Here is a 20831-nt window from a genome sequence, read left to right as displayed (position 1 = left end):
ATAATTAGAAAAATATTTTCTTTGCCATCTATTAGAAACACATTTAGAATGCATTGCTCATGTGAAATACCTTTTAAAAAATAACCTCCAATTGGGTTTTTATGTTTTTCCAATGGGACAGAAGTGATGGTGAAGGTTCATGTTGTTGATCTAAAGGCAGAATCTGTAGCTGCTCCTATCACTGTTCGAGCTTACTTAAATCAAACAGTTACAGAGTTCAAACAGCTTATTTCAAAGGTAAGTTTTAAATTTGGTCAATGAATATTTTTAAGTACCTGCTGTGTACAAAGCACTATGTGATAGTTACAAGATGTAGGAACCAATATTTACCTCAAGGAGCCAGTATTTATAGCTAGGAGACAACTGTGGTTAGGAGAGAACGATGCTGCATATGGAAGAAACAGATTGACTTAAGCGTGGAGGTAAGGAGTGTGAAGCAAGTGCACATAGCAATGATATGTGTGCTTGGCTGGATCATTGTAAAGTACGTGCCTGGAAAACAAGTTCACTTTATCTCATGGAGGGTTTTTAAATGTAAACTCAAAAGTTTGGGCCCTGTTTAACGTAAACAGTAGGAAGTAGGTTGGTTGGTTGGTTGTTTTTCTAAGTACAGCAGTGGTATGATGAGAGCTCTGCTATAGCGTGGTAATTCTGGCAACACTAGACTAGTGTTCCCAGTGGACTGAGGGAGGACTCAGGAACATAGATGAGGAGGTTGTTGAAATAATTCAGATGAAGGCGTTATGACCAGAAATGAGAGAAGTGGCGATTGTAAGAATGAATATATAAATAGAATTGGCAGCACTTGTGATTGGTAAACATTGGAGCAAGGCAGGAGCACAGAAGACCTAAGGAGTTTCACTCTTGGGTAACCAGAAAGACAGTGATAGATGAATAGAAGTAGAAGAGAAAGGTGATGAATCAAATATTAGCCACATTATGTGAGTTAGTGGTAAATAGCATAGGCTCATTCAGAATTTTTGAACTGGAAAAATACGATGACGAAACATTCACATTTCCTTAGACAAAAAAACTATTCCACTCTAGAGAAATGGTTATTATCCTTTCAGGGGTCTTGTACACTATAGAACATTGAGCACACAAACATAGGCAAAATTAACCCCAGGTTAAGATTCCCTTGGTGTGGTCGAAATTGTTCAGAAATCGCAAGTCAAGGAACTTCCAGTTTCCATTCATTCATTTTATGGTAGTATTGTCTTTTATCTCATCTGGGGTTTTTTAATGCCTATTTTAACAGGGTTGTTGTGAACATGAACAAAACAAATAAATGCTCTTTTTGTGGAAAAAAAATTGTAAAGTATTATATAGAAGTTAGTTTTTAATTATTTTTATGTTTGAAAAAAATGACTTCCAACAATTTGCCAAAGTAATAATTGGAGGAAACAAATCATACTGTGAAGTCATAGTTTATGATTAAATTACTTATAAAAAGACAGCATTAGTGTAACTGCTCTGTATTACAGTTTAATCTAGAATATGAGCACTGAGGTAGTACAAAAGAAACACATGCATTTCCTTCCCTGAAGAAGCTGATAATTTTGTTGGGGAGAAATGTGTCTAAGAATAAAGACAGTGAGAAAACAGGATGCCAAGAAATATAGTGCTTAAAGTATAACAAGGATGCCTGAGAACTAGTTATCATTAGCTGTAAAACAAATCATGTTTTATAAAATGTAAATTATTTTTATCTGCTCATTTCATGAGAAATTTATAAAATAACACCAAAAATTTAGGACATGGAATTTTAGAAAACTTTAAAATTTACCTACTAATTTAATCTCATTTTACACAGAAGAAAATTGATTTAGTAAAAAAAGTATTAACAACTATTCACAGAATACAGAAGAACTCATCCAAAGTCAAGAAGTTAAACAGGTGTTGGTTTGACATCAGTTCTCAAAGTCAGTTACTCAGTTTCTTTGGAATCAAATCACCTCATTTACTTCATGAGTTTGGGAGAAATAGAACTTTCAGTGAAAAATTGTTACTTTTAAAATAGTTTCAGAGCATACATTTATAAGTGATACTCTGTTTTCCTAATTTACATCATAATTAATGGATGGGACTAATAATTTTTCCCATAGATTCTTTAAAAATTTGTAAACCTCTACTAAGATTATTTTTCTCTTAATTTTCTTTCTGCTATTTTTAAGAAGAACTCAGCAGTGTCTCATTTTCCCATATTTCCAAGTCAAGCAGAATTATTCTTGAAAGAGCACTTTTTAATTAAATTACTTTCATTATAGGCCATCTATTTACCTGCTGAAACAATGAGAATAGTGCTGGAACGCTGCTACAATGATTTGCGTCTTCTCACTGTGCCCAGTAAAACCCTGAAAGCTGAAGGGTTTTTTAGAAGTAACAAGGTATGTCTTTTATTTTTTCATGACTATTTTCTATGCTGCCACTCACCATCTGTCTGAAATTTACTTTTTGGGTTCTCACATCCTCCCAATAATTACCCTCCTTTTGTAGTCAGGTCACATCTTGCTTCTCTGTCTTCTCAGTCAGTCTTGCTGGCTCTCATCTTTGCCTTGTTCATGCACCGCCCCTCCTGGAGTGTTTCCCCCTCTTCCTACAGTTTGTTTCAAGCCCAAGATTAGTCCTCCTTCTTTGGTGGAGCCTTCATGACTAGTTCTGGTCACAATGATTATGTTCTCTGAATTTTGTTCATTCTTGAACTTCTCCCATAAAGCAGTACTTCATGGTGAAAGTCTGAAGCATGCCTAGTGTGGAGAAAATTACTATCTTGGATTCACCCCACATTATTCCCTTTTCCTACTCATTGATCTCCGTAAGAAAAGAGAAAGTTCATGTTGATCTCTTCGTTTTATCTCTTGATATCATTATGTGTTCCATCATTTATCATTTTTCCTATGTTTTTATTCCTAATGCCTTTGGTTTACTCTGGATAAATTGTATCAAATTTTCCTCATTTGCTGTCTTTTTTATTTATCACCATTTCCAGTCTCATTCATCTTAGGGCAGTTTGGTCTTTTATCATATTTAGCCTCTTTTTTTTTTTTTTTAGTATTTTATTAATTCTGATGTGTAATTTTTATTCACCCCTAGTTTCTTCCAGTACTTCTGTGTGGTGTTTGTGTGTGACATTAAAATCGCCAATCCACCCTAATACTGTTTTAGGGTAAGGAGTGGGAGGGATCTAACTTTATTTTTTTCTTTAAATGGTTAGCTGATAGTCCTGATTTATAACATTTATTGAATAATAATCTTTTTATGCAAAATTCAAAATACTACTCATAATTGCCTGATTTATGTATATGCATTTCATTTTTTTAATTTATTGTGGAAAATTTCAAACATATGCAGAAGTGCATGAATAGTGTAATGAACCCTTATGTACGTATCACCCAGCTTCTATAATTATCAAGTCTTGTTCATGTATATTTAACTAACTACTTCCCCCAGATTATTTGAAAAACATTCCCAGCATCATATCATTTCATCTACAAGCAATATGAATTTATATTTCTAAAAGATGAGAACTCTTTTTAAAAACATAACCACAATTACATTATTATACCTAAAAAACTAATAGAAATGCCTTAATATCAACCAATACCTAGTCAATATTCAAATTTCCCTGATTATCTTTAAAAAAATTTTTTTCAGTAAGATTTGTTTGTTCAAATCAGGATCTAAATAAAGTCCATAATATCTCTCAAGTTTATTTTAATCTAAAGATTTCCTTTAGATTTGTTTGTTTCTTTAGATTTGTTTGTTTGTTCCTTTAGATTTGTTTGTTTGTTCCTTTAGATTTGTTTGTTTCCTTGCAATTAATTTGCTCTAGAATCAAGTCATTTGTCCATTAAATTTTTTATATAACCTGGATTTTGGTGTTGCATTCCCAAGATGTTTTCATACATTTTCCGATAAACAAGATATTTGTTTAGCAGTTTTATGGCTAATTACAAAGACATATGAACATAATATTTATTTTATTTAGTCTCCAAAAACAATGGGCGTGTCCTTTAGAAACATTATCATCTCAACTTTTATAATTTATTGTGCACTGTCTTATACTGATGCGATATTATTCTTATAATGAATGAGAATGTCACCAAAATTAATGATGTAATATAACTCTTTGACTTACTGTTCAGGTGTTCGTTGAAAGTTCTGAGACTTTGGATTACCAGATGGCCTTTACAGACTCTCATTTATGGAAACTCCTGGATCGGCATGCAAATACAATCAGATTATTTGTTTTGTTACCTGAACAATCTCCAGGATCTTATTCCAAAAGGACAGCATACCAGAAAGCTGGGGGTGACTCTGGTAATGTGGATGATGACTGTGAAAGAGTCAAAGGACCTGCAGGGGGTCCAAAGTCTGTGGAAGCTATTCTAGAAGAAAGCACTGAAAAACTCAAAAGCTTGTCACTGCAACAGCAGCAGGAGGGAGATAATGGGGACAGCAGCAAAAGTACTGAGACAAGTGACTTTGAAAACATTGAATCACCTCTCAATGAGAGGGACTCTTCAGCCTCAGTGGATAATAGAGAACTTGAACAGCATATTCAGACTTCCGATCCTGAAAATTTTCAGTCTGAAGAACGATCAGATTCAGATGTGAATAATGACAGGAGTACAAGTTCAGTGGACAGTGATATTCTTAGCTCAAGTCATAGCAGTGATACTTTGTGCAATGCAGATAATGCTCAAATCCCTTTGGCTAATGGACTTGACTCTCATAGCATCACGAGTAGTAGAAGAACTAAAGCGAATGAAGGGAAAAAGGAGACATGGGATACAGCAGAAGAAGACTCCGGAACGGACAGTGAATATGATGAGAGTGGCAAGAGTAGGGGAGAAATACAGTACATGTATTTCAAAGCAGAACCCTATGCTGCAGATGAAAGTTCTGGGGAAGGACATAAATGTATGTACTTAAAAAGAAAAAGGCTCCTTGAAACAGCCTTAATTTTTTTTATCAGTTTATTTAAATTTTTAGTTAAGAATCAGCTAAGAGATGCTTTGTCCTAAGATTACCTGTAGCTTCCTGGGTTATAAGATTATCCTCTCTCTCCTTTGCTTTCAGTTTTGATGCAGTTATAGTAAACGGTGTCCTTAGACCTGTGCATTATGCCTGTGATGGTAATGATGTGACAACTTTTGTGAGATGATTTTAAAAAAAAAGGAAAAGAATTAAAAATTTTTTTAAAAGGAAAGTATGATAACAGTACTAAGTAAAAAAAAAAAAAAAAAGAATTAGTTTAAATAGTAAATAATATACCAAAAAAAGGCCAGACACTTTAGAAAATTTTATATTCAGTGCCTAGAAAAATTTTTAATTTGTGCATTCCTTCCCTTTCCTCCATCACCTAATCCAAACTGCACCCTTCCTACACCCCGTGAAAAGTACACAACCGGAAAAGTCAGGGAAAGGAAAGGGCCTTCTTTTGGTTTTTTTTTTTTTTTTTAAGTTTCTTTGAAGGAAGCTTCAGGCAAGATATAAACTAGAAATTCTGAATTACATAATCTCAGAAGGATGGAAGAGATCTGTCAGTTTGGGCATTTGGACAAACAACAAAAACATATCAACATTGGTGAGATTTAAAATAATAAAAGAATAAATAAAATATAAGACTAAAACCAGCCAGAGAATTTGCAGGACAAGCAGGTTCAAGATACAAAATCTTTCTTCAAGTATAAAAGGGAAATAGCTGAAAACCTAAATACTTTGCATTAGTCTGAAAGGCAAATATTAATATTACCCATTATATTTTTATATTTTAGTTTTCAAAACACTTTTTCTCACTTGAAGCTTTTCTGAAATTAATAAAGCAAACAATGATATCCTCATTTGACTGATAAGAAAACTGAAACTCATAGAGGGTGAATGACTTTCCCAAAAATACATACATATCTAGTAAATAGTGGAACCATTACTAGAGGTTAAGGCTTCTAACTGAATGCATTTGCTCCTATTACTTTGGAAGAGAGGCCCACTCTTCATCAATCCATTTATACACCCACACAATTATTATTTCCTGAATACATGCCAGGTGCCAGGCCATATGTATTTGTCAGAAGTAAGGATGACTAAGATGCAGCCTTATGCTTCATCTTGTGGAGAGAAGGTGCACAAACAACCACTGTATTAGTTAAATGCTAGGATACTTGTAGTCTCAAAAATAGATCTTTTAAAAGGAAGTGGCGGGGCTTCCCTGGTGGCGCAGTGGTTGAGAGTCCGCCTGCCAATGCGCGTCCGGAGCCTGTGCTCCGCAATGGGAGAGACCACAACAGTGAGAGGCCCGCGTACCACAAAAAAAAATAAAAAAGTGGCAGAAATCATGAAATCAGTAGTAAAATACATAAATTTGTGTTTTTAATTAATTAGGTCCAAATAACAATGTAATTATTTGACATCCATACCTATATCTTGCAGAAACTCAAGTGCGAAAATGTGGATTAGTGAGTTAAAATGGAGATAGAGAAGCTCTATTATAGTAATGCTTCATTTATATTTCTATGGAGTTTTTTTCTTATAACTCTTATTAACATGTTATCTCATTTAGTTCTCAACAGCTGTGTGAAATTGATATTGTTAGACACTTTTCACTGATGAAGAAACTGGCTCAAACAAGTTAAATAATTTGCCTGAGGTCACACAGTTAGTCACACTGCTGGGATCAGATTCAGGTATTCTGGTTGTAAGCCTAGTACTCATACCTCCACCTCCTCACTGCTACCACTGTTACTTACTTATCTCACGTCATAGTACAGGAAAAATAGCTAGTACCTACTCTGCTTTCTTACCATCCTCAACCCTTCAAGGGCATTGCAGAAATTAAAAGTAGCTTCTCTTTGGAAAAAGGTTAGAAATTTCTTTCAAGGAGTTTGTTTTTGAAAGATGTGCTGAAAATTAGACTGCATGAGAGTTTCAACGGTAGGGAGGATTCAGTGGGAATATTTAGAATCATAGTCTAAAGGGTCCCATTTCCATCTTAGAATGCTTAATGAAATCTTTGCAAAGGAGATTGCTGGCCATTTTAACCTTTTTAGAAATCCATTGTGGGCTAATTTACTAGCATTCATTGAAATAGTATTCAAGATTTTGTATCTTGAACCTGCTTGTCCTGCAAATTCTCTGGCTGGTTTTAGTCTTATATTTTATTTATTCTTTTATTATTTTAAATCTCACCAATGTTGATATGTTTTTGTTGTTTGTCCAAATGCCCAAACTGACAGATCTCTTCCATCCTTCTGAGATTATGTAATTCAGAATTTCTAGTTTATATCTTGCCTGAAGCTTACTTCAAAGAAACTTAAAAAACTTAAAAAAAAAAACGTGATGAAGAGAAACCATTTTCTACAAATTACTTAGGCTTTCAGAAGCCATACAGAAGGTTTGTTTGAAAAGAAAAAGTGAAAACCCTGGAAAATGCCTTTTCATGTTTAAAAATCTGGCTTAGGGAAAAGAGAGTGGGGATGATAGCCAGCAGCCTAGTGTTTAAGGAGTCTCTAGTAAGACTGCTTCGTCACAGTTCCGCAGGGATCTGAAAGTAGGTGCCTGGGAAACATGGATGATACGTAATAATACAAGTTCTTCAGAGTGATGAAATGGCAAGGTAGAATAGGTAAACAAAGAATTTGATATCTGAAGAGTGGTATACCGTGTACCGTCTAGACAACTCATTTAGATAATTACCAAACAGCACTTAAAATGATAGTCTTTAAGTGATTCATTATAATCTAGGAATTGTTTCAGGGAGTATAGAACCTGTCTTTGAAAATACTGTCCCAGTGTGACCTAGTTGTAGTCTTCAAGCACTGGGATATAAACAGGAAGGCCAAAGTAATAAAAATGGTAGTGTATTTGCACTGAAATTTCTTTGTACAATTTTGGCTACCACCTCTTTCAAGAAATACATAAAAGAAAAGAAAGAAAAAAGAAAAGCCTTTGAGGCTATTTTGAGGTTGCACTGTGAAGAGACTGAACTTTTCTGTATGAAGGGGTAGATAGGAAAAATGATATGATGGTATTCTGTAAAACTACAAAATAATTATAGCTCATCAGTTAAGCTAACACTTTGTCAGTGCTATGTTAAGCATTTTACATGTATTGACCCAAAAACACATTATGAGATATAAATACTGTTATTTTCATTTAATAATAGAGGTAATTGAAGTACAGAGAACTTAGGTCAAAGTCACAAATCTAATTTGTGAGGAGGAACCAGGACTTCATTCCAGCCAGGCCATGTAACTCTAGAACACTTGGTCCTAATCACCATATTGGACTATATCAATAACCAACAAACATTCATGTCTTCCTATGATACAACATTACTAGGAGTTATGAGAGAAACCAAAATGACAGTGATAGCTTTTATTTGAGTAATGCCTTAGAATTTACTATATTTGTCGAACAACAATCAATGAGACTGGCGTAATAATCCTGTGAGAAAACGGAGGCTCAGAAAGATTGGATGACCTACCTACAGCCATTTATTTATCAGACTGAAGTGGCAAAACTGAAATCCAGCCATAGGCTTCTCATTTCTAATCAAGAAATTTTTTCATTACACCCTTCTCTCAAGAAATTTAGTCCCTCTCTGGATAATAGAGTTTTGTTTGCCAAAAGCTAGATTTTAACATTTAGGAGCATTCCTTAAAGCTTAGAAACTGACATTTTAAACAAATTAAAAGAAATGCTGCCTCAAAAGATATATACAGTAAATAAAGTTCATCACCCTATCTATGTTTTCTAATTCATACTTGTCACATTTTCTCTAGTGAACCAGTATTTTATAACCAGGAAAATAGTAAATAGACATTATTTGAAAAATCCATTTAGAAAAATTCATCAACCTGAGTTGGGATGACCTGAGAATGGAAATCAGGAGTGTTTTAGGGTTTTATCCTTAACCTTTCATGTAAATTTCACAGAAAACTGAGGTCTGCCCTAGAGAGAGCCTTAGGGCTGCAAAGAGACCATGGGCCTGAGGCTGCATGGCAGCTCTTGCATTCTGTACTGCTTTGTTACAAGAGAAAGATAAATGAGTGAAGTTTTTGCTCTTTACTAGAATATGAAGACCAGAGTAAATAGAAATATATTCCAGAAGTATCCTCATGAGTGGCTTATAAAGGACAAAATATTAAAATAATAAGCATTAGAAAAAAAGCCCATCAAAGATAATACTATTATAATGCCAACAGAGCTTAAACTGAAGCTTGGAGGAGGTGGGAGTTTCTGACCCATTTAGATATTATTTCTGTTACAGTCCAACCAACCACATGATAAAACAGACATCTTCATATGCTAGTCTTGACATTTTTCTCTAGTAGAAATCCCAGAACTAGATTTACTAACAATTTTTGAGGCGATTTATATATATTTATATATATATATATATATATATGAAACTATTCTATAAACATATTACCTCATTGAATTTACAGTGAGATACTGTGAGGTAGGTACTGTTATTAGCTCCATTTTTCAAATGACAAAATGCAGGTACAGAGGCTGGTGGCTTGCTCTGTGTCTCACAGCTAGTAAGAAAGCAGAAGAGGTAGGGGTGGGACCCAGCCAGAGCCCACACTACTGCTGTGTAGATCTAGAAATGTATGTATTTGAAGAGAGTTCCTATAAGTTTGGTTTTTAATTCAGCAGCCAAAATAAGTAAGCAAATAAGCACTTAAATATCTCAGAACATTTAAAGCTGTCAGATTATCCTTAGCATATGCTCAGTGCCCACATTTTTGTCCTTTCAATGTAGTATATTAGCTAAAAGTCAAATAACTGAAAAGGTACTTTTTCCTGCTTACAGTATAATAAAAAGTATATGATCTGCTTTATTTATACTCTAAGAGGTTTCTTTTACCTTTTTTTTCTGTTTTTTGTGTGTGTGTGTGCTTAGGGTTGATGGTGCATGTTGATAAAAGAATTACTCTGGCTGCTTTCAAACAACATTTAGAGCCCTTTGTTGGAGTTTTGTCCTCTCACTTCAAGGTCTTTCGCGTGTATGCCAGCAATCAAGAGTTTGAGAGCGTCCGGCTAAATGAGACACTTTCATCATTTTCAGATGACAATAAGGTTGATTAAAATAATTCTGAATAATTAGAGTCTGTTTTAAATGATAGATTTGAGAACATCTTGCACTACTTCCAAGTAAGGTGAAATGGATACCCTAAAAGGATAATTTGTCCCTGAGGTTTAGTGGTTATTTGGCTTTTTTGTTGTTGTTTTCTCCATTCATCTAACAAACATTTGTTAAATGTTAACTGTGTGCCAGTTAGTATTCTAGGCACTGGGGAATCAGAGGTAAAAGATACACCTGTTTTCAAACAGCCCAGAATCTAGAGAATTGGGAGAAAAATACTAAACAGTTGAGATGAAAATGGGTAGTTTATTCTGCTGAGACCATACATCTAAAAAAAACTGTTTTTAATTTGTAGATTACAATTAGACTGGGGAGAGCACTTAAAAAAGGAGAATACAGAGTTAAAGTGTACCAGCTTCTAGTCAATGAACAAGAGGTAAGTAATATACTTACAAGCAATGTAAGGTAACTTTTGATAGTTATTAAAAACATACAGTGCACAGATTTGATTACTAGACATTTCTTTTTATCTCTCTAAAGAAGGGGATAGCAGACTTTTTTTAGGAAATATTTCAGTTGTACAGGCCATACTGCCTCTGTTGCAACTACTCAGTTCTGCCAATGTAGTACAGAAGCAGACACAGACAGTACATAAGCCAATGGGGGTGGCTATGTTCCAATAAAATTTCACTTACAAAAACAGGCACCAGATGAATGTGGCCCTCAGGCCATTTTTGTCATCCCCCTGGTCTAAAGTATTGCTACAAATGCTGGAAGGGCAAACATTTTCTGCTTTTAAAAGAGGGTTTGTTTGTGCTTCTGGGAATGATTGTAAAATGCTACAGAAGGATGGCAGTTGACTACTTTTTGTGTTCAGAGAATCATTTTTAGTATTTAACTAGCATTATATATAGTGTCTCTTTGTGCTCTAAGTGCGTACAAATATTAACCCTTTTAATCCTCATCAATTAACTCTATTATAAAAGTACTGTTATTCTCATTTTATAGATTAAGAAACCGAGGCACAGAGAGGTAACTTGCCCAAGGTCATATAACTTGTAAATGGTGGATTAAGGATCTAAACCAGCTATGTTTTTCGGGGAGTAATAAAATATCTTAGTTCCTGTGATATATAAGATTGTGGTGAATACCCAGAAGAATAAGGCAAAGACACTATTTTTAAGACATTTATAACATCTCAGTGAAGACCTAGACAAATGTGAAAAACAGCAAATAAGGGGATAATGTTTTCATAAAATGCCTTCATTTGTTCAACAAATATTGTATTAGGCATCAGTCATATCTCTTATATGTGATCCATTACACTCATTTTGACTTACATCTTTCTTCTGAATTTGGGGTTTGTGAATACTGTATCTCTTTTGAGACAGTCAGTGAATGTATTTGGAGAATTAGTATTCATTTCTCTCATTTTACTCTATAAAGGTGATTCTTTTTACTTTCAAAATTATGGTCATTGTATTACAAGAAGAGAAATATGAATGTATTATCATATTTAATCTCCACAATGACTCTGGCTCTGGTTTAAAGATGAGAAAACTGAGGCACAGAAATGTTAAGTAAGCTTGCTCAAGATAGCAGAGCTTTAGTAAGTAGTGGAGCCAAGATTTAAACCTAGGAAGATAAGACTCCTAAACCCAGTCCAGTAATTGTCACACTATAAAGTGCAAATAAAACGTCTTGTTGATCCTTATTTTAATGTAATTCAGGGTCTAATTGTTTATGTTTATATTCCTAGCCGTGCAAGTTTCTGCTAGATGCTGTGTTTGCTAAAGGAATGACTGTACGGCAATCAAAAGAGGAGTTAATTCCTCAGCTCAGGGAGCAATGTGGTTTAGAGCTCAGTATTGACAGGTAAAGTAAAATTACAGTGTCATCAGCAATTTGAAGAAAGACAGTGTGGTCAATTGATATGGATTGGTATAATTTTCTAAAACTAGAAGAATTTTAAATTCCTGTACCATTCAGAATTTTAGTACTGCAGATTAATAGAACTAAGCAAAAGTATTAGCATTTGTTTGAACTTCCTCTGTAGGATACTAAATTTGATGTCTTGAGAGCTTTTCATTATATTTTCCCAAAATTTTAATGAATAACCATTTGACTTTTGTGTTTGAACATAGTTCATTTTTCTTTGATGTGTCAGATTCATGTCATTTTTTTTCAAGTTAAGAATTTCAAAGTATAATAGTTTAAAATGTCTTATCACATTTGTAGGTTTCGTCTAAGGAAAAAAACATGGAAGAATCCTGGCACTGTCTTTTTGGATTATCATATTTATGAAGAAGATATTAATATTTCCAGCAACTGGGAGGTTTTCCTTGAAGTTCTTGATGGTATTATCAATATTTTTGTGGAGAAATATCAGGAATTCTCTAGAAATAATCGAAGTTATCATTTTTTCAAATAATGAGTTTCTTCTGTCTCTTCTCTGGGCATCATTTGCCTTTTAAATATTTCTTCTTTTCTCTCATTTTAAGAATATGAATTCTTCCTTTCAGGGAAGTTGCAATTTCAAAGTTGTATTTTTAGTACCTTTTACAGAAAGTAAAAGTTTCTTAGCCATGTTTGTTATTTAGTCTCTTTTTTCATTGTGACTTGTTTTGAGGCTGTGGTATTAATGATTTTTCAGAGATTTTGAGAACAGTGACAATATTAGTTTTCTAGGCTGGTACAAAGTACTACAAATTGGGTGGCTTAAACAACAGAAATTTATTTTCTCACAGTTTCGGAGGCTAGAAGTCTGAGATCAAGGTGTTGTCAGGGTTGGTTCCTTCTGTGGGCTGTGAGGGAGAATTTGCTCCATGCCTCTCTCCTAGCTTCTGGTGGTTTGTTGGCAGTCTTTGGTGTTCCTTGGCTTATAGATGCATCCTCCTGATCTCTGCCTTCATCTTCACATCATGTTCTCTGTGCGGGCTTTCCTATCTGTGTCCTGATTTCCCATATTATAAGGACCCTAGTCATATTGGATTAGTACCCACTTTAATGATCTCATTTTAACTTGATTACCATTGTAACGACCCTATTTCCAAATAAGGTCACATTCTGAGGTACTGAAGTTCAGGACTTCAACATGTCTTTTGGTGGGGGACATAATTCAACCCATAACAATGTAACAGTGACCTAGAAGAGCAGTTCTGTTTGTCACACCTCCTGGTTTTAATTATCAACATTGGTACATTTTAATCTAATGTTTTTTGGAAGAGTTAGTGGGGGAAAAGTTGGCTTTTAGGAGATATAAAGGGAAACAACTAGTTCTATATTCTTTTGTGACTTTGCTGTTGCTTAGAAAGTTTTTGATTTTCCTTTTCTTTTTCCATAGAAATTAAAATCTCATAAGTTCTGGATATTTTTATGTAAGATTATGATAGCTTTCAGAGGGTTCAATAATACTAACACCTCACCTATTTCAGGTCTAATTTGGTTTAAATTTCAATGTTTGAATTCTGATTAAGTGACAAGTTAAGTGGGGAGACAAGGAATAACCAGGACGCCATCTACCATGATTTGTAAGCAAGTGCTCCAGATTGTAATTCCTTCTCTGAGTATCTGGGGCCTGAGAGAGTAATCACTGTTTCTGGGTAGGCCAAGAAGAGATGAAGGACATAGACGTCACCCTTATTAGGACGGAGTATATATTAGCAGAGATGGATTAGCCAGAACATGTCTCTGGATAGTAGGTCCTTACATCAGTATCATTTCAGTATATATTTTAGCGTCGAAATACTTGAGTAAGATATGTCATGTGATTAAATCTAAGAAACATTTATTGACCTGTAATTTGCCAGACATTGCTGACCCTTGGTGCTATAAAAATGAATAAAGACCAGTGATTGCCCTCCAGATGCACAGTGTATGGGAGAGCCAGAACTACAAACCTGTAATTCCAAAATGATAGGTGTTAAGGACCAAATCAGTACAGTTGGCTCTTGTGTACATCAAAGAGAAAGGTGACAGCTGAGCTGGGTTTTGAAGAATCAGTAAGTTTGGGAGTAAATGAAAAGAGAAGGATTAATGATAGCTTGAGTGAAAAAAGAAGATAAACTTAAAGCTATTTGATTATGATTTTAGATTGTGGGGTAGAAGCCAACAGAGGAACAAAGATCATAGATGCAAAGAAGAGAGTAATTGGTCGAGCAGTGTCCAGCAGGAGTCACGAGGGAGTGGAATTAGGAGTACTGGTGGAAGGAGAGCTTGCAGGGGTTAGCGATTATCTTCTGAGACCTGGGGGAAGAGAATAAATATTTTATTCTCAAAAAATCCTTGGGATAATTGGTTTCTTTTATGCCCACTTTTTCTTTTTTATATTTATTTATTTATTTGGCTGCGCCGGGTCTTAGTTGCAGCATGCAGGATCTTTAGTTGTGGCATGTGGGATCTAGTTCCCTGACCAGGGATTGAACCTGGGCCCCCTTCTTTGGGAGCACAGAGTCTCAACCACTGGACCACCAGGGAGGTCCCCATGCCCACTTTTTAAGAATAACACTTGAAGTAAATCTTTTTGTTTAGTCAGGCAGTACAAGAAAAGGCAAATTATGAATCATTAGAGTAAATAGAATGATGGCCTAATCTTGCATATTAGGGGCAGAGAAGATGAAATCCATGTCACAACTCGCAGTTTTGTCAAGACGGTGGAGGCCTTCAGAGATGAAGTTGGATCCCTTCCAGGAGGTTGTGTTGGAAAGCAGTAGTGTTGATGAGTTACGAGAGAAGGTAAGTTCATTTTAAAGAAAATGAACTAACATACATTTTTCTCTGTGGTGCATAAGAGACACCCTAGGAGGTGAGTGCCAGACACTGATGCAGCAACCTGTCTTTGTCTCTGTCACACATTGTGCCACACTACTCTTGTTTCTTAGGGCTGCTGATGCTTTGAAAAATTACCTTGGCTTCTGGCCATCCAGAAGTGAACCACCACTTTCTGTTACTTGGACCAACTTTGCCTTAAGTAGTTAGGATTAGTTAGAGGCACTAGAGTAAATTGCTGTATATGCTTAAAACCCAAATGAGGTAGAATCGAGTAGAGAACCCAGATGAAGATGTCTTCTGCATTTTTCATTTTAAAGGTGGGAATTCTAAGGATCTCTGGAGAAAGGGTGAATTATTCATAAGTGGTACTAGGACGGTTGGCAGTTTGGGGAAAAATTTATTTCCATATTTCACACCAAACACAAAAATAAATTCTAAATAAGTTAAATTTATATTTTAAAATATAATAAAATGATAAATGTTCTAGGTGAAAATATTGAGAATATTTTTATAATCCCAGAGAGGGAAAAATATTTGTAAGTATAATACCAAAAGCCAAAAAAGAAAAGATAGACAACATAAAAGTTTAGATCTTCTGCACAGTACCCCCCAACTGCCAAAAAAATATTTTTAAAGCAACCCATAAAGCTAAAAAACAATGGAAAAATATTCGAAACATATGTGAAACATGATGTCCAAATTTAAAAGGAGCTACAAATTAATAATCTGGACAGTCTAATTTTAAAATAAGCAAAGAACATGAATAGGCAATTCATAGAAGAAGAAATACAAGTTAAAATAATAACAACACTTTTTACCTCTTAAATTGGTGAAGATTTAGAATATAAAAAAATACCTAGAGTCATCATGGTTTGGGGAAAATGCAATATCATACACCTTTGATAAGTGGTTAAATTGTTACATTTTTTTCAGGGTTCAGCTTGGCATTGTTTATCAACATTTCAGATGTGCAATTCTACATCTAAGAAATATTTGCAGAAATATGCAAAGAGATATTTATGGAGATACATATTATAGCATTGTAACTGGGAAAACCTAAAAACACGCTCAGTGTCCATCAATAGGAAATACAATGGTATATTTTTCAACTATTGAAGAGAATGAGGTTACTCGGTATCCTATTCTTATATAGAGACTATATAAAGTTATTATATAGATATATAAAACTGTTTATGAAATGTATTTATAAATGTGTGTATGTAGTTTATATATGCATAGGAAAGGTCTGAAAGGAATATACTAAATTGATATTTCTGAGACATGGTGTTTGCAGGTAGACAGAGGAGAGAATTCCACTTCCTGCTTTTTAAAAAATTTTTATCAAACATGTTACTTCTTTGAACAAAAAATCAAGCTATGTCTGTGCTTATGAGGTTAAAGGAAAATAACTTCTCAGCAAATTTACTTTTTAGATGAACTCATGTAAAATGTTTCCTTTTACAGCTTTGTGAAATCAGTGGAATTCCTTTAGAAGATATTGAATTTGCCAAGGTAAGGCCCTGAGAATGTTTAAATCTGGGTACTAGGGCTCAATAAACATGGCTAATGGTGTCATTTATTCATTCATTCTTTTCTCCTTAGGGTAGAGGAACTTTTCCCTGTGATATTTCTGTCCTTGATATTCATCAGGATTTGGACTGGAATCCTAAAGTTTCTACCCTGAATGTCTGGCCTCTTTATATCTGTGATGATGGTGCAGTCATATTTTATAGGTAACATTCACAATGTTTTGGTTATTTCTAGTGATACCACATTTTTGTTGTGCATCTTGTTTTTCATAAATAGCTTTACAATTGTTATGATATAGAGCAGCCCTGACCAGTGCAAGCCATTTATTACATTCTGAAATTTCTAGTAGCCACATTTTAAAAAGTAGAATGGTGAAATTATTTTAATAAAGTATTTCTAACCCAGTACATCCAAAATATTATCATTACAACATGTAAACAATATAAAAATCATTTACAAGATATTTTACATTATTTTTCGTATAGTAAGTCTCCGAAATATTGTATATTTATTATACTTGCCTCCCATGTCAACTTGGAGCAGACATATCTCAATAGGCACACATGGCTAGTGGCTGCCGGATCAGACATTACAGATATAGAGGGAAAAGAATAGTCATTGGAGGCTGGCAGATATGTGTTCAGATTTAGTGTTGTTATTTACCTAGATCCTCATCTGTAAAATGGCAACAATGATTTCAACCTTGCAGGATTTTATGAGAATTAGGAACTATTGCATTTTAAAAAACTGGCCTAGTGCCTGTTATAAATAGATGTTCAATAAATGATAGCCATTATTATACTAATAGTAACATGGAAATTATTCTTTGCCATTTTTCGAAGTGAGTGCCATGTTAATATAATAAACACATTAGAAATCTAGGATATCTTAATATATGAGGTTATTTAACTTCAGTGGTGATAATCAGATTTCATTTTCTCACTGAGCAGCTTTAGAGCATTTAAGCATAAATTAAAGGAGACAGATGGCTCTGCTGGTCTAATATGTCATTAATATTTTAAACGTAGGGATAAAACAGAAGAATTAATGGAGTTGACAGATGAGCAAAGAAATGAACTGATGAAAAAAGAAAGCAGTCGACTCCAGAAGACGGGACATCGTGTAACGTACTCACCTCGGAAAGAAAAAGCACTAAAAATATATCTGGATGGAGCACCAAATAAAGATCTGACTCAAGACTGACTCTGCTAGTGTAGCATTTTCCCTGGGGGATTTTGGTTTTAATTAGACGGTTCACTGCTACTGTGTAGTGTGCCATTATAGCCGGACGTGGTTAGGGGTAACCCAGTGATACCAGCACTGATTGGACTGCCCTTCACCAATCAGAAGCTCAGTGCCCAATGGGCCACTGTTTTGACTTGGAATCATGTTGTGCACTATAGTCAAATGTACTGTAAAGTGAAAAGGGATGTGCAAAAAAATAAAAACAAAAAGCAAAACCTGCTACTAGAAAAAGGGAAAGGGGAATGAGTAAACTTCTTTTCTTGCAGACAGATGTGCACATAGCCGCTAGTCAAACCAGCCTCAAACAGGATGCTCATAGCTTAATAATAAAAGCTGTGCAAAGGCCATGAATGAATGAATTTCTGTTTATTTCACTGATACACACATTACCTCATTGACAATTCGGAAGTAAATGCAACGTGTGTTGACTCTTGGAAAGCAGCAAAAATAGGAGCAGAAGAAAGAAATTCTTAGAACCAGCCGTAACCCAGTAAAGAATCGTGAAGTTGTGTTTTTATTTTGTTTTCTTTTTTTCGAAGTATTAAGAACATTATTCTAGATCATCAAAACATTTCCTTAGACCACTCCCAGCAGGTGGCAGCTCAAAATTGCTGCAATACTGTAATTATAACTGATTGTACGTTAAGTGATGGATGTAGAGAATTCATTTCACTCATTCATTAAGCATGTAAATAAAATTGATCCTATTGAGTTATCATAATTGCAGTTCAGCTATTTCCCATGGTTATTCATTTCACATATCATTCATGATGTACATTTGTGTACATTGAGAAGTATAGCAGTTTATGTAAATGTAACCCTCAGTGGGGTTCCTCAGTGCTGGGTCCCATACGATTGTATTTGCCCTTGTTAATGAGGTTTTTCTGTTCAGCGGCTTTGATTTTTTCCTTTTTTACATTTATTTTGAAGATTTACTCCAAGTTTGAATCTTCTAAAACCCTTTTAAGTCCCACTTTAATTTTTGGAGTTGATACATAGTTACATGTAGTTTAACTTTGGGGAAACAACATCGTTTTGAATAAACTTGCTAGTAAGTCAGGTCATGACACAGGCTAATGCAGTCAACATGATTTCATTGCAAAGTCTATTCGAATCGGCAAGTTTTTGCTCTGCTAAATGCAACTATTCAATGAACATAATTCTACGTAAATTTTGAAAATGCCATCTAATTTATAAAAAAATCAATAAAAAGGTTTTGGTAAAACTTTTTCATGCCAGATGCTGTTTACAACAATGAACATGCCAATAAAACATTTGTTCATTCTGTTGTGTTATTTTGGTCATTAAACTTTTGTGGATGAAGAATCCGGGTTCAGAAGAGATTTGTTTTCTTTAAATACCACATTTTGTAATGTATATTGAACAATTATCTCATCTCTGTGGTAACGTATGTTTACAGTAAAGTTCTCATAAGAGAGATGAAAAGATGTTAATATTTAACTTTGGAGGATCCTGTCGATATTTCAGAGTCGAAATTTTACCCTTTTTTTCCTTTTAAGAAAAAATTAGAAAATAGTGTTAGCAAATGTTGGTTGCAGTTTGAATATAATGATTGAGAGTTCCATAATATCTTAAAAGTCCCTACGAGGGGAAAAAAATTTTTTCTAAGACATTTTTCTCACTAATTTTTATTCCATATAAACTCTGTAGCATTCTGCTAAATTTGATGGCGGTAGTGTTCTGGGTTTGCATTAGTGGAATTGGTGGTGTTCTCAGAGGAAAACTTGAAGCATTTGTGATGAGTTGTTTTTTCAGATCATTTCGATTTTCTGATGTAACATGACAGCTCTTTGGTTCTGATGCAGGCCAGCTTCCTTGGGATATAGGGGTCAGTAAATGTGCTTTCTGCTTTCAAGGACTGACTGTGGAGCAGAGGAGGCAGATTTGTAAGTAAAATGGGTTTGGGGCCGTGTTTGGTTTGGTTTAGTGTCCCTGTAAGAGGAAATGGTAGAATCTTCATACCTGCTCCTCATTCTGTGCCTTCTGCCCTTTTTATTGTTTGTTTCGTGTTTGCTGTTTCTAATTGCAGGTGTATTACAAATACCAAGGGTAAAGAAAATATATATTTCATTATGGAAAAGAAAAAGTTAAAGCTTCTTGCTCTTCAGTGCCTGATAGAGAACACAATGTTGCACTTGAATAATTTCAGTAAAGGGGGTGGTGATTTCAAAGTGGATTTGTGGCAGTGGGAACAGTAATTTGCGGGAAAGAGATTAATGTGTCAACCTCCCCCAGACTCAGAGAAACAAGTGAGCATCTGTAAGCCAAAGGGCACATTAACTGTGTGTTCCCAGGCCTGGGGCAGTGGAACCTGGTGATCACTCATCTGCTGAATCTTCTGAGTCTGAGGCAGGCCACATGCAATAAAGAGTGACCCTGTTCCCCATGGGTCATGCCAAGGTTTTGAAGAGTTTTGACTGTGGGGAAGATGAGTTTGTGTCAGCCAGGGACGCCCTGTGAGAACCAAGTACCTACATATCTAAGGCAGGTGCTGAAGGTCAGGGGTCCATTTTGGCGAAGAAGCCAGAGCTATGGTTTCAGGACTCTGCCTTGTTTATTTAGCTGGTCTGTGCAGTGTTTATTTAGCTGGTCTGAACAGAGGTTTGCTAGATGAAGGTCTACTTCTCAAACGAAGTGTAAGTAAGTGATAGTAGCCATGACAAGATAAAAAGAGTGAGGGACGGAGCCCTATACTAACTACACAGTGTTTGGTAATCTCTTTTGTAATGGAATGGAAAGTACTTTAAAACTCTTGAGAAAACAGAAAGTACTTTAAAATTCTGAGGAAACGGGGGTGAACTATGCCACAGCTAGAAAACAATCAAGTAGGCAGGCTACACTGTTAGGAATGATATCTAGGCGGAGAGAGGAGACAGCTATAAACTTCCAACGTGGTCTGAGCTAGAGTGCACAGCATCAGAGCACTGCAGTGTTATTACTAAATCTGGAAGTGACCTGTGAATGTATGGAATACAATAAAATCTTTTATTCTGATTCATTCGCTAGTATTTCCTTTTCAATTGGCTGTTTTCCTTCTGAATTTTGTCCCTTTGTTCAGCATCAAGACCCTAACCAGCTCTTGCACTTGTGACTTGCAAATTGTAGTCTAGAGTATATGGAATAGAAGATAATCTGAATTAGCAAGTTTTTTGTTTGCTAAATAAAAGTATTC

At 35.0% G+C, this 20831-nt stretch overlaps 1 protein-coding gene across 6 annotated transcripts in view; it reads left to right on the top strand.

The window, feature by feature from the left end:
- The window catches only part of USP47 (ubiquitin specific peptidase 47), a 121576-nt gene extending 102653 nt beyond the window's left edge, over positions 1 to 18923 (top strand). For 5 of the 6 annotated variants that reach the window (XM_004279181.4, XM_004279180.4, XM_033404507.2 and 2 more), the window contains 11 exons: positions 122 to 237; positions 2268 to 2387; positions 4146 to 4923; positions 9911 to 10086; positions 10449 to 10529; positions 11853 to 11968; positions 12332 to 12450; positions 14697 to 14827; positions 16328 to 16375; positions 16466 to 16596; positions 17422 to 18923. In XM_004279181.4, coding sequence (XP_004279229.1) covers positions 122 to 237; positions 2268 to 2387; positions 4146 to 4923; positions 9911 to 10086; positions 10449 to 10529; positions 11853 to 11968; positions 12332 to 12450; positions 14697 to 14827; positions 16328 to 16375; positions 16466 to 16596; positions 17422 to 17596 — 1991 coding nt within the window. In that variant the 3' untranslated portion in view covers positions 17597 to 18923. Of the gene's footprint in view, positions 1 to 121; positions 238 to 2267; positions 2388 to 4145; positions 4924 to 9910; positions 10087 to 10448; positions 10530 to 11852; positions 11969 to 12331; positions 12451 to 14696; positions 14828 to 16327; positions 16376 to 16465; positions 16597 to 17421 lie in introns of those variants that run through there. The other variant, XR_004476512.2, reaches the window with a different exon arrangement.
- The last annotated feature ends 1908 nt before the right edge of the window (positions 18924 to 20831 follow it).

This window comes from Orcinus orca, chromosome 8, assembly GCF_937001465.1.
Source record: "Orcinus orca chromosome 8, mOrcOrc1.1, whole genome shotgun sequence".
NCBI lineage: Eukaryota > Metazoa > Chordata > Mammalia > Artiodactyla > Delphinidae > Orcinus > Orcinus orca.
This window is presented reverse-complemented; position numbering and strand designations above follow the sequence as displayed.